The 12,800-nt window shown below is 42.7% G+C and overlaps 1 protein-coding gene across 3 annotated transcripts in view; it reads right to left on the reverse strand.

The window, feature by feature from the left end:
- COL4A6 (collagen type IV alpha 6 chain) overlaps positions 1-12,800 on the reverse strand; it is a 214,516-nt gene that overhangs the window by 130,658 nt on the left and 71,058 nt on the right. For all 3 annotated transcript variants that reach the window (XM_045030256.1, XM_045030254.1, XM_045030255.1), the window contains exon 4: positions 8,752-8,835. In XM_045030256.1, coding sequence (XP_044886191.1) covers positions 8,752-8,835 — 84 coding nt within the window. The remainder of the gene's footprint in view (positions 1-8,751; positions 8,836-12,800) is intronic.

Genomic DNA, 12,800 nt, shown 5'->3' on the forward strand with positions numbered 1-12,800 from the left:
ACCTAGGCAAAAATTTTAGCTAGACAGAGAAAAGGCTGGTTCTTGGAGAAATGACAGTCCTTCAATACAACCCTGGATGTGTGGGGCGAGAGAGAGAGCTGAGTCAAAAATAACTATACGGCCTGGGTGAGTGCCTGGAAGAAAAGTGCTGCTGCCAAAAATTCAGGGAATAGAGGAGACAAGAGGACATGGTGAAAGCAAGGGAGTTCAGTTCTGCCACGTTCAATGAGTGAGACATCCATAAGGAAAAGTCCAAGAGAGATGCTGAGATTCGAGCGTAGAGGGAGAGAGACTGGTCAGGGATCAAATGTGTGAGTCAGCAGCAAGATCGTAGCTGAAGTTATGTAAGTGTGTGAGATCTCCTAGAGAAAAGGTGTAGAGAGAGAATAGAACAGAAACTTTTGTGACTCCTACCAAAATTGCGAAATAAGAGGAGAACTCCTCACAATTGGGAGACAATGAACAAGTAATTAGGGAAGTGGAGAAGAGTCGGGAGAGAACAGAGTTGAGAAAAACGAAGGAGGGAAAGGGAGAGGTCGGCACATTGAATGTCAAAAGCCACTGAGATCTCACAGAGAAAGAAGATGAAATAGAGGCCCTGAGGTTTGGCCAACAGGTGATTAGTGACTTTGGTTAGAGCAGCTTCTGTGGAGTCAAGTGGGGAAGCCAGACTTAAGAGGTTCTAGGATGGAACTGGAGAGAGGAACTTAAGACAGTGGTTGTAGAAGCTTAGAGAAGAAATGGAGAAAGTACATTGAGCAATACTTAGAGAGGAGCTGGGGTCAGATTGTTGGGTTTTTGGTGATGGGGAAGCCTGACTTGTATTGTGAGGGGAAGGAACTTGCTGAGAAGGGGTGGGCAAGTGGGAGGAAAAGATGTTAGGAGGCAGGAAGTCTCAGGTTATTTCCACCTTGCCCAAGAAGAACAATTCTATCTAGAAGCAAGAGGCATTTCATTTTCAATGTATCCTTGTTCCTCCCTGAACTCATATTAACTAGAGGACTTATTCCAAGGATCTGTATTATGAAATCTGTGTAATCTGCTGCTGTGCAGTGCCTCTCATTATCAAGCTCGATCTAATAATAAGTAGTCACCACTAAAAAGTCATAGAATATCAGGGATGGAAGGGACCTCAGGAGGTCATCTAGTCCAACCCCCTACTCAAAGAGGACCAATCCCTAGTCAGATTTTTGTCCCAGATCCCTAAATGGTCCCCTCGAGGATTGAATTTACCCCCCTGGGTTTAGCAGGCAAATGCTTAAACCACTGAGCTCTCCCTGCCCCAACATTTGTTCTAGATTTATATACCAGTGTATGTCAGATAACATGGCTACTTCCTTTCTAAGGTGGTTGAGCTAAAATCTTTTAAGATAATGTTACCTTAGTATTTACAATTCTCTGGGGACGCCCTACATAAAACATAGGGAATCCTTTGAAAACTGCAAATGTTGAGATAAGGCTACTTAAAAGATTGCAAGTACTGAGGTAACATTAGCCATCTGAGGCAAATCTCAGAAAAAGCTCTGCTGTCTCAGCACATTTATAAACAAACCAAAAAAAAATCAGACTTTAAAATGTTTAAATTTAATAATTAATTTGTGTGGGGGGAAATAACACCATGACATTTGTCAATCAGATTTCAACCAACTATCCCAAGGGATGCTCCTCTGAGCCTTTAGTGAGTTGGGGATGCTAATCACAATATTAAGTTAAGCACAAGATCTTTGTTGCCAACATGACCTTAACCCTTGGTAAATAGCAGTTAGGTTACATCTTCCCAAAACGTGGCTTCCAGTTACTGTGTTCAGTCCAGATTCCTTGGAGATGTATCTACCTCTTCTAATTATTTTGGCCTGCAGTGGTTGTATTAAAAACTCATTCATTACCCATCGCTAATATACCATGCATTTACCATGGTTATTCTAAGTTTAGGGTGAAGCTGTGGAATCTCAGATATCTCTGTGTGGTAGATGCTGGCAAATGTATTTGAGTCAGAAGAGTGAGAGTCTTTACACATTAATGGTTTTATAATTGACAGGGCAGTTAGATAAATAACTTCATCTTATCTTAATGGGCTTGTATTTAATCAGGCAGAAGAGCTTTACAGAGCACATGATTTGCAACAGATACGTTTATTGACATGACTACAAATCACAGGAATAATTAAAGATAATTAGTAACACCATGAACTAAAGTTTATCTCTTTCAGTAAATCTTGGACTTAAAAGCTACATTAGATACACCATCGCTATATTAACTTTGGGAACTTTGGGTGTCATTTCAAGTTCTTTCCTTTGCAAAAACCTGAGTCTTTCAAGCAGAGACAGAGATGAAGCACACAGGACCAATATCAGTGGGAAGGCAACAAAATACATCAAGCGATATTTAGAGAAAGCTGTATTATTGTTATAAACTTCCAGGGTAAGTGAGCAGGCATCAGAAGATGGTGCACACTCTGCAAATAATTTGGCTGCTAATTTATCTTTGCCAGTGTTTAAAACTAGATGACAAAGTATAAAAATATGAAAGCCAACACCACCATACACAAATGCAAAACAAACTGTAGAGATGAAATGGTGCAGGCCTTCTCCTGGTCAATGCTTCCAGCTTTGAAACACTGGAGTCAGGAAAAATCTTCCCCCATTTCCACTAACTCACATGGGATGCATTTCTTGGCAATAAGGCCATCAATGTGGAACGAACTTTTCAAAAGCTCAAAAGTTAACCTTGCCCTAAGCTCTGGATCAAACACTGAAGGGGGAGGGGGAGGATGAAAAATGTTATTTTAACACAGTAACTTCTGCTGACAATGTTTGTTAAGTGCTGATAATGTTTTAGCTGCAGATCACTCACCAACATAATGGAGAACATGTATTAGAACTACTGTCTTTTCATTTACCTAAATATGAAAATTTATTTTAATCTCTTTAAATCTGTTAATTTTAAAATTGATCTAGTCAAAGTCAGATTTTCTTGGTACACTTTTCTTCATAAATAATTTTTTTTGCTGTTTGTAGGGTTTGGTTAGTTATCTTTTTGGGTTAGTTAGTTATTGTTTCTAGGCATCAGGATTTTCACTCATTTCCCCTTTTCTGTTGTTACATTTCCATTCAATTTCACAAGGGCTAGAGAATTTTGTTTCATTAGCTGACATTCCAGAACATATTTTTAAAGGTGGATTGCTATAAAAGTGCAAGGGGAGCCGGTTACCTAATTGTGCAAGTCAGATCACACACAAGTACTGTGACTGTGTGTGTAATTACTGCAAACTGCACTAATACCAGCTGGCATGGAAATACAGGCGCACATTTGTACATGGACCTTACCCTGACCAATGTCACAAGCCTCCTTTCAAAAACGGAGTCTTTCTGTATTTATTTGATAGTTGCCATCTTAGCTGACATCAGGGATTGAACTCCAGACCTTGACGCTTGAATCTACACAGCTTTCCCTAAAGAGCCAGATTCCCTAATTAGCAGCTGTTACATTCTCTATGGATTGACCAGAGAGAGGAAGTGTAATGAATACTGAACAGTGGATTACTTTTACGTTGTTATTTATGTTTAATGTTAAACCTCTTGCACAAATCTTAATGTATCATTTATTAACCAGGAGTAACTAAGCAAAATGAGCTGAGCTGATGTGTTTTGATTTTAAAATCAATATTGCCTAGAGGAACAAGAACAAACTCAGAGACATTCCTAGATTTATAGCAGAATTGTCCCTTATAATCTGTGCTAACTACTTATGCTAAACAATCTGTTCCACTTTGCATTTTGCTGAAACATTGGGAGTTCCTTTCCCAGACCTGCAGAAGAGCTCTGCGTGGCTCATAAGCTTGTCTCTCTCACCGACAGAAGCTGGTCCAATAAAAAATATCACCTCACCCTCCTTGTCTCTCTAGCTTTGTAACTGGCAGAATGAGGTTAATTTATAGAGCTGCCTTCGTTGTTTCAACATCTACGCATAATTGCCACATGATGTGTTACATCAGTACCAGGTCCAGCAAGGGACAATGACTTGGCAAGCTTTTCCCACACTATCTCACAATGCACCACAACTATACTTTAAAAAAGGGACCATCTCTAAAGACTGGGCAGTTGTCGTGTGTGTGAAAAGCAAAAGACACAATTGTAGTCTAGTCTCTTTCTCTCTGTTCATTCTATTCTTGGCCTCTTTATCTGAAAAGCTAGCAAGGCTGCCAGTTGTGACATTGGCTTTAGTGAAGATGACATCTCTCCACCAGGCACTGGGCTTGTGCAGAATGAATTGAGCTCCACTCACTCAACGTTTGGCAGATATAACAATTTCCAGGGTGGAAACCTCAATCCGCAAACTCAGTGGGAGTTTTGCCACCGACTTCAATTTAACCAGCTCAATATGTACCAGAGCTGGATTTGAATCAATGACTGAGATCAAGGGCTCTTCCACAACTGATCTCTCATCCTCTAGGTTTAAAAGTTAACAGGGTCTGAATTAAACCTCACTGAATATCGTAAAAAAGGGAAAACTGTCCCCAGTCAACCAACCAGTCAACAGCACTTCCCAGAGTGAAAGCAAACCATAGGGACAGCTGCAGATACAGATGTGGTTTTGCACTTATATGTAACATGACTTATCACCTAGTTACCAGAATACTCCAAGTGGGCACTAGACAAATATTGCGCTGCATTGCCTTCTAAAAAATCTGGATTAGTTTCTGAACATGTCCGACAGGTAATCTCTACAAAACCCATCTCCATAGCTGCCCCCTTAAAGATATGGATGTCTGATGCTCCTAAAACTGAGAGAACAAGTATAATATTCTCTAGCAAAAATAAGAGCATAGAGTTAAAATTTTCAAAGATGCCTAAGTGACTTAGGAGCTTACATTACTGAAAGTCAGCGGGACTTGGGCATGTTGGAAATGTTAAAAAGCCAAATGAGTTCTCAGGTCAGCAATGAAAGCAGTCTAAAATCTTTGCGACATCTTAACAAGAGAGACACCAAGAGCTCGAATGGCAAGGTCAACAATGTGGCATCCAGTTCAAACATCAAGCTGAACCCTGGGAATGTAAAGAGACAGCAGGAGGATGCTCCACACTGCCCAAGGGTCAGAGCAATTTATGGGATATTCAATTCAAGGAGCAAGTCAGGCTTGTGCCTCGCTGTCAGGATCTGCTCATGCAAGGTGCTGAGTGTGCTTAACTCCCACTGATCTTTATAGGAATTGAGCTCTCTAAGTACCTTGGAGGAAGCACTCAGCACTTTTCAGGATCAGGCCACTGAATTAAAGAAAGAACTATAATTCCTATTGGACATTTGAAGGACACTAGTTTGTTCTTTCTCTTGTATCATCTGCTTTTGTCTGTGTAGAAGGCTAGACTCTCTTTATTCCCATCCTCTCATTTCATGCAATATTGAGCACTGGCTTTACACACATGCTATACGGACAAACTGCAAGACAAGTCAGCTGTTCCAGAAGGTTCGCTTTACACTGAAACAAGCACAGTCCAATAAGGCTTACACTTGCTTTATGTACTACAGCATCACAAGCAACAAATGCCAGGAAAATGGCTTATTTCTTAGGCTTTGTGTTCTATTTGTTGTTCACAACAGATAATGCAAAAGACTTGCTTTAATAACTAAAAATTCTTCAGGGTTCTCAAGGCCTTTCATCCACTTTGGTGACCTCAAATAAGTAAATGCTCATTGATCTCTTTTTATACTCCGTTTACTGGGGTGCAGTGTAGTGAGAAACACAAAGGTGAGTGCTGTGTTTTGCAAAGGTGCTGACCACCTGCGGCACACACTGCAGTCAGTGGCAGAGATCGTATCATGAATGACTTGTTCAAGGCTTCACAGTGAGTCAGTGGCAAAGTGGAAATAAAACCAGCCTCCTGTTCTAGCCTTTAAAAAATACTTCCCACCCTCCACATGAAGTTCTGAATAATAAACATCCATAGCACATGGAGTAACAGTGAAACGTTCAAGAACTCAGGATATACTTAAGCACATGCATAAATCCATTTTAAGCATGTGCTTAAATTTAATCTTGAATAAGGATGTGTTCCTGAACTGAGGCCAACAGACAGATTCAGACTCATTAAGTTAACAGGCGAGTGATGTCCTGAATTTCCCTACCATGCACAGTTGACACTTGGAATAAATCAGGATTGCTAATGATGTTGAGATTTTTTTCCTGAAAGGTGATTTTTTCCATAGTGAAATAACTCATCTCTAACTTGCTAGTATTAAAAACTCTTTCTACAGCTGCTAGTGATTTAATTTATTATTGCACTTCCAAGGAGGCAGATGTTAGCTGTAAAATACACATTACTCTACCATTCAAGGACTTGCTTAAAAAATATAAAAGGAAGGAGATACAGGCCACAGAGCTTTTGTAGATTGCAGCTTCTGTTATTCTCTTTGGGAGATGCACATCAGAAAGTGATTACACTCAGTGCAGACTATACTGTATACCTGTCATGTAAATATATTTTTATTAGAAAAAAATCCAGCTAGGAATTTGGAGAACTGAACTTTACTGTTCTTTCTGCAAATTTTGTAATGAAATGATATCCATAAAACAAATCGGTTGGGAAAAATCAGTAACGTGACTGGACTTTTTCTGCATGATGTAGTAAACATCTGTCATATGGTGGTGCAGGGAAAGGAACATGTTCTTTCAGCAAGAATAATTTGCTTGATTACTGATAACCAGGAAGTAATGTAGATACTCAGTGATACTTCCACAGATAGTGAGATCTTCCAGATTAATTCCCTAAATACACACCAGCAGAACTCTCTCCTGATTCCATAACCTTCACTAAAATGTGTCATGTTATCATTTATTTTGACTTCTCCTGAATATAATGCAAAAGAGCACATATGCCAAAAAAAGGAGTGCCTGGGCAAAAATTAAAATTATAATTGAATAAAAGGTGAAGCCAAGCAGCTGCCACTATCCCAAGTCACAAAACAACCAACCACAATCAGACAAAGCTGATAGCCCTCTCCCATACAAACAGCCAACACAAAACCAGGAGAAATTTGGCAGTTCTGTATTAGTACTGCTTTGAGATTTGGGGTTTGAACAAACCCCAAAACTAGGGTTGCCAACTTTCTACTTGCACAAAACCGAATACCCTTGCCCCGCCCCCTGTCCTGCCCCTCTTCTGAAGCCCCTCCTCTGCCCCACCCCTTCTCTGAGTCCCCACTCCTGCTCACTCCATCCCCCTCCTGGTCGCTCGCTCTCCCCACCCTCACTCACTTGCTCATTTTCACCAGGCTGGGGCAGGGGCTGAGAACTCTGGCTGAGGGTGCAGGCTCCACGACGGGGCCAGAAATAAGGAGATCAGGGTGCGGGAGGGGGCTCCAGGCTGAGGCAGTGGGTTGGGATATGGGAGGGGGTGGGGGTGCGGGCTCTGCAGTGGGGCCAGGGATGAGGGGTTTGGGGTACAGGAGGGAGCTCCAGGCTGGGACGTTTGGCATGCGAGAGGGGGCTCCAGGCTAGGGCAGGGGGTGGGGGTGGTGTGAGGGCTCTGCTGGGGGTGCAGATTCTGGGGTGGGGCTGGGGATGAGGGGTTTGGGGTGTAGGAGGGGGCTCTGGGCTGGGACCAAGGGGTTCGGCGGGTGGGAGGGGGTTCAGGGCTGAAGCAAGGAGTTGGGGCACAGGGGGCGTGAGGGCTCGAGCTGGGGGTGTGGGCTCTGGGGTAGGGATGAGGGTTTGGTGTGTAGGAGGAGGCTCTGGGCTGGGACCGAGGGGTTCAAAGGGCGGGAGGGGGATCAGGGTTGGGGCAGGGGAGGGATGCAGGCTCTGGGCGGCGCTTACCCCAAGCAGCTCCCAGAAGCAGTTGCATGTCCCCCCTCCGGTTCCTATGCGAAGGCACGACCACGTGGCTCTGCGCGCTGTCCTGTCCACAGGTGCCACCCCCCATCTCCCATTGGCCATGGTTCCCAGCCAATGGTAGCTGCAGAGCCAGCGCTTGGGGTGAGGGCAGCGCGCAGAACCCTCTGGCTGCCCCTACGTGTAGGAGCCAGAGGGGTGACATACTGCTGCTTCCGGAAGCTGTGCGGCGCCAAGGCAGTCAAGGAGCCTGCCTTAGCCCCGCTGTGCCCCTGACCGGACTTTTAATGGCCCGGTCAGCACTGCTGACCGGATCCACCAGGGTCCCTTTTTGACTGGGCGTTCCTGTCGAAAACCGGACACCTGGCAACCCTACCCGAAACTCAGAGAGCGGCTAAATTTAAACCAATATATATACACACACACACACATATATTTGCAAGAGCCCATGCGAAAGAAAAATGCTAAAATACATTCAGTATTACTCCCACCTCACAATAAAATTGTCCAAGCAAAGACCAAAACCAAATCTGTCATCAGCAACCTTGTAGAAGCATTTGCAGTACAGACTGGAAAAGTTTGTTATGGAAGCCAACATCAATTTGATTATTTAATATTTTGCATTTGTCCTTCTAGCTTATGTACATAAAAGCTACTTGACTTTTCAAATCAGCCCTTAGATCACATAATGAAATTACGGGTTCCATTAAAGCCTTGTTACACAGCTAGTGAACATCAACCTTCATAAGAGTTTTCAAAAACCTAGCCAGGGCCAGTTTGGATGCAGCTGGTCTTCATCACTTCTCTTGTCTCATGAAGTCACTAGATGGAGGCTTAAGCCATATGAACTTTGTTTTTTTTTAAAAGAGGAGATAAGAGACACAAGGACTGTTTTTCTTCAGCTAGCAAAAGAGCCAACATACCCGAGCACCTTTTTCTGGAAAACATTTGCAGCCCGCGCTGCAATCTCGACCCCCGCATGGTCCGTTATAGGATTTCTTCCCACCCTGTAAAAGAAAAAGAGGAAAAATTGAGTAACCAGACCCTTCTGGGCATCTGAGATCCTTCTCAGCCAAAATGCTGTAATTAAGAGCTGGTTCGTTTCATTTTGATGATCTACATTAGTCATGCGGATTTGTTTGACATTAACTAGACAGGCTAACTAACTTGTACCTTTTAAGCAACTGGCTCATTTTCAGAATCACTGATCATCTCAACATGAGAAAATGTCTTTAAAACTGTTAGAGGAAAGACAGATTTATAAGCTGGGCCTGATCATGCAAGGCGCTGAGTGCTCTCTAGGCCTACCGAGTTTCACCGGAGTTGAGTGGCTGGGATAATAAACACCCTGCTAGTTTAGGATCACTCCTTGGAACCAGAGTTGTAGCTGAACCAATCTCCCGCATTCAAATCCCACAGACCTTGAGACAGTTTAGACCCAGCCGTCTCCCAATTTTTCCTTTTGCACACCCCCTTGCCAGTAGTAGAATGTGGCCGCGCACCCCTGGGCTGGGAGTGGAGTTGCGGCTGGGCTGGGGGCCGGAGCCAGCAGCCGAGAGTGGGGGCCAGAAGCCGAAAGCAGGGGCTTGGGGCAAGGCCGCAGCTGCAGCTGGGGGTAGAATAGGATTGGGGACAGAGCAGGGCCAGGGGACACTCCCTCCCAGCTCCCTCATGGGGGCTGGGTCAGACCCTGCCATGCCCCCCAGACATTCTTTTGCACCACCTTAGGGGGGCGCACCCCACAGTTTGGGGACCACTGGTTTAGACCCAGATCTGACCTTTGTGGCTCATGCCCATCTCTATTTGTAACTAGTCTCAGTTTATGAGCTAAGCACCAGAGAAACTCACATTTTTAACAGAAAGGAAAAATACCCTTTAGTACACAACAGACATAATAGTGTAAGGAGGAGAGTAAGAAATGTAACAGTTTGAATGTACTTGAAACCTGGGTCATCAAATAGCATTCTACCTGTCCTGGATTGAGAGACAGAGCTGACTGAATACCAGCTCCAACCAAAGAGCAGATCTTCCTCTGATTAGGTGACTTGGAATTTTCTTGTTACATTTCCAAATAGCTATATATCACTAAAATGTCACCTATTATGTTTGCAGCAATGGAGAAATGCACTTTTCAAAGAATAAGTTATACAACAGTTAAATATGCCATTTGCCCCTCTAGTGACTAGTCCACACAGAGGATAAAAAGCCTGCTACAGATTCCTGCTACTGATACTCCTTTAGTTGGAGTGATAGAGGTCCATTCTTAAACCCTTCTTAGAGTGCCTAATCCTGCAACACACACATCACAATCTCAAGTGTAGATTCTGCAAACCATTAATCGTATAAGTAAAGATTTGCAGAACGTGTCCCTAAGAACAAAGAAAGGACAACTGGGTGACTCGAGTCAATGCAGGGCAGAGTTACGGTTATATGGGTGCCCTAACTGTGCATTTCCAAACCATAGTGCGTTTGGATTGTTTATTTTGGGGATAACTACAATATTCTTGAAAGTTTTTTTTAATCCCAGGCTCTTGATGTGAACTTTCCAATTTACCTAGTTTAATGTAGTGTTTCGGTTTTGTTTGTGTTTTTGGGGTGTGTGCACTGTCTGGGAATTAACTAAATAAGTTTAGTGGGACTCAAAATCCTTTTGCCCCTGAAGGTTCTCCCTCCAGCTCAGGATTGAGGCACATTGCTGGATCGTTGCAGGAGAGGTTTGCAACGCCACTGACAATGATGTCCCGGTACTAGAAAGAAAACGAGCACTTCATGGCTCTCCATCTTGCACCTTCAGGGGCACTATATTCATTCCATTCACAAAGAAAAGGTGTTTTTTTTCCCCTGTTTAAAAAAAATAACTTCCTTTCTCTGATGGTTGTGCTCAAGTGAATGAGGCAAAGGGCAGTCTCCAGGTTTTGAAGTGCTGAATGAAATAACAGCTTCATCCCCAGATGACCAAGATATGTATCAGGACAAGCCCAGGCTAGAGTCAAACATTTCCCTACTAAATGCATTCTTGGAAAATATTTCTGAAGCCTTCGAACTTTCCTAACATCTGGAGTGTAAGGAAGGAGAAGAGAAAAGGTTACACAAGGAAGCTTCTCACTGCATCTTCGAGAATCCTCATTACAAAGGCTTTCTCAAAACAAAATGTTGCCAGAGAGGGCAACAATATCAAGTCCAATAGGAGGGTGATGTAATACATTTTTCACTGAAGACTATTTTTAAATAATAAAACTGTATTCTTTGTTCAAATGTTGATGATCGCATCGTTACTTTAGCCAACTACTTCTTACACAGGGTGGAGTGAGCCTATATTACCAAAGAGCTGTAATAACCAGCTACACCTTTTCTTGCCCTGGAGGTATGTTGCCTCATACTGCAAATCAGTCATGACTGAGTCCATGCAATTGTAGGTGGCACCAATTCTAAGGGGCTGTTCTGTTTTAGGGCCAGTTCCTGCAAAGTTCTTGCACTTCCCACTGATGTCCTAAATGTAGTAGGACATAAAGCCTATAGGATCCCAGCAGCAAAAAGAAAGGTAAAGCAAATCAGACAAGATGACAAGGCACAAGAGCCAGCACAGGAGGAATCCTGATCCAGTCAGGAGACTGGGGCCAGGAAACAAAGGTCAGTTTACAACAACCAGGAAAATGCAGAAAAAGAGACAGTCTCTTTGCAAGCCAATGGGATGTACTCCCATTAGGCAGCAACAGCCTTGTGCACCCAGCTGCATGCTGTGCAAAGACATCGAGGAACCAGACATACCCAGGTTTTCATCCATTTCAGCCTTAGTTTTTGTGATTGCTTAGCTTCTGTTCCACCCTCTGCATGTCTAGTCCCTTGCCTCAGTAGCCCTTTGAGCAAGCATGCACTTCCTGAGGTCCCATCTACTTAATGTTTTAGTTTTTCTCCCAGGTGTAAGTTATGCAAGAGAAATATTTTTTCATCATAGGCAGGGACTCTTATCTAGTCCAAACTGCAGGCGACTGGACTAGACAGGCCAATTATTCTTTCCTAATTTTGTGTTTTTCCGAGTAACTTTATTTAGGATATGAACCTGTGTAAAGCCCTAATCCAGCTCCCAATGAAGTCAACAGAAATCTTTCCACTGACTTCAGTGGGAGCTGGATCAAGCTGTAATTGAGGTTTATTGAATACAAATATTAACCTGAAAAATTGGTCTGTGTTTCATGTACAATGGCATGTTTGCACTGTATTTCCAAGTCTCCTATCCTGTCAGGAGGGGTCGTTCTACTCACTTGTGAATGAAAGAATTTGAGAAGGGAAGAAAGCAAACCAAAACTAGTTGGCTATGGACCAGGTGTTACATGTCACAAGTATTTTATTTAGGAGAAGTAGCTGACATCAGACACTCCCAGTTTGCTTAAATAGCAAATGGCCATGCACATAATATTTATGTGCATAACTTTAAAGGTCTGTATTTAACTTTTTAGAATGCATCCATCGCTTCTGAAACAAATCATTCATACATTTTTCACTAAAAGGGAAAAAAAACCCTAATGTACAAATGTAAGGCTCATTTAAATATTTATCGATGGCAGTTTGAATATGTAAGCATGGGCACTCCAGGCTCCATGTGTGTGTGTCTGTGTGTGTTTATATTCAGGGAGAAGATCTTTCCAACTGTTCTGCAATATTAAATTTCAGAGTCTGAAACTGACAAGGACTGCTATGAGGGAAACAATGCAAGGGCTAAAGAAAGAAGGATCCTAAACATAGTGGGAAGTACTGTAGATTATAATAATATTGAGTTAAGCTCGTTGAATGTCAATGATCAGAAGCAGATAGTTTTTTTAAAAATAGTGTAAATGTTTATTTTTCCATAAAGAATACAACAGAAAAATTAAAAATGGGCAGATTCACACTTCATGTATACTATACCCATTTAAATCTGCAGTAACTCTTTTACTGATTCCAGCTGAGTTACTGGAACAGTGTAGCTGAGATC

This window comes from Mauremys mutica, chromosome 9 (assembly GCF_020497125.1).
Source record: "Mauremys mutica isolate MM-2020 ecotype Southern chromosome 9, ASM2049712v1, whole genome shotgun sequence".
NCBI classification, from domain to species: Eukaryota; Metazoa; Chordata; order Testudines; family Geoemydidae; genus Mauremys; species Mauremys mutica.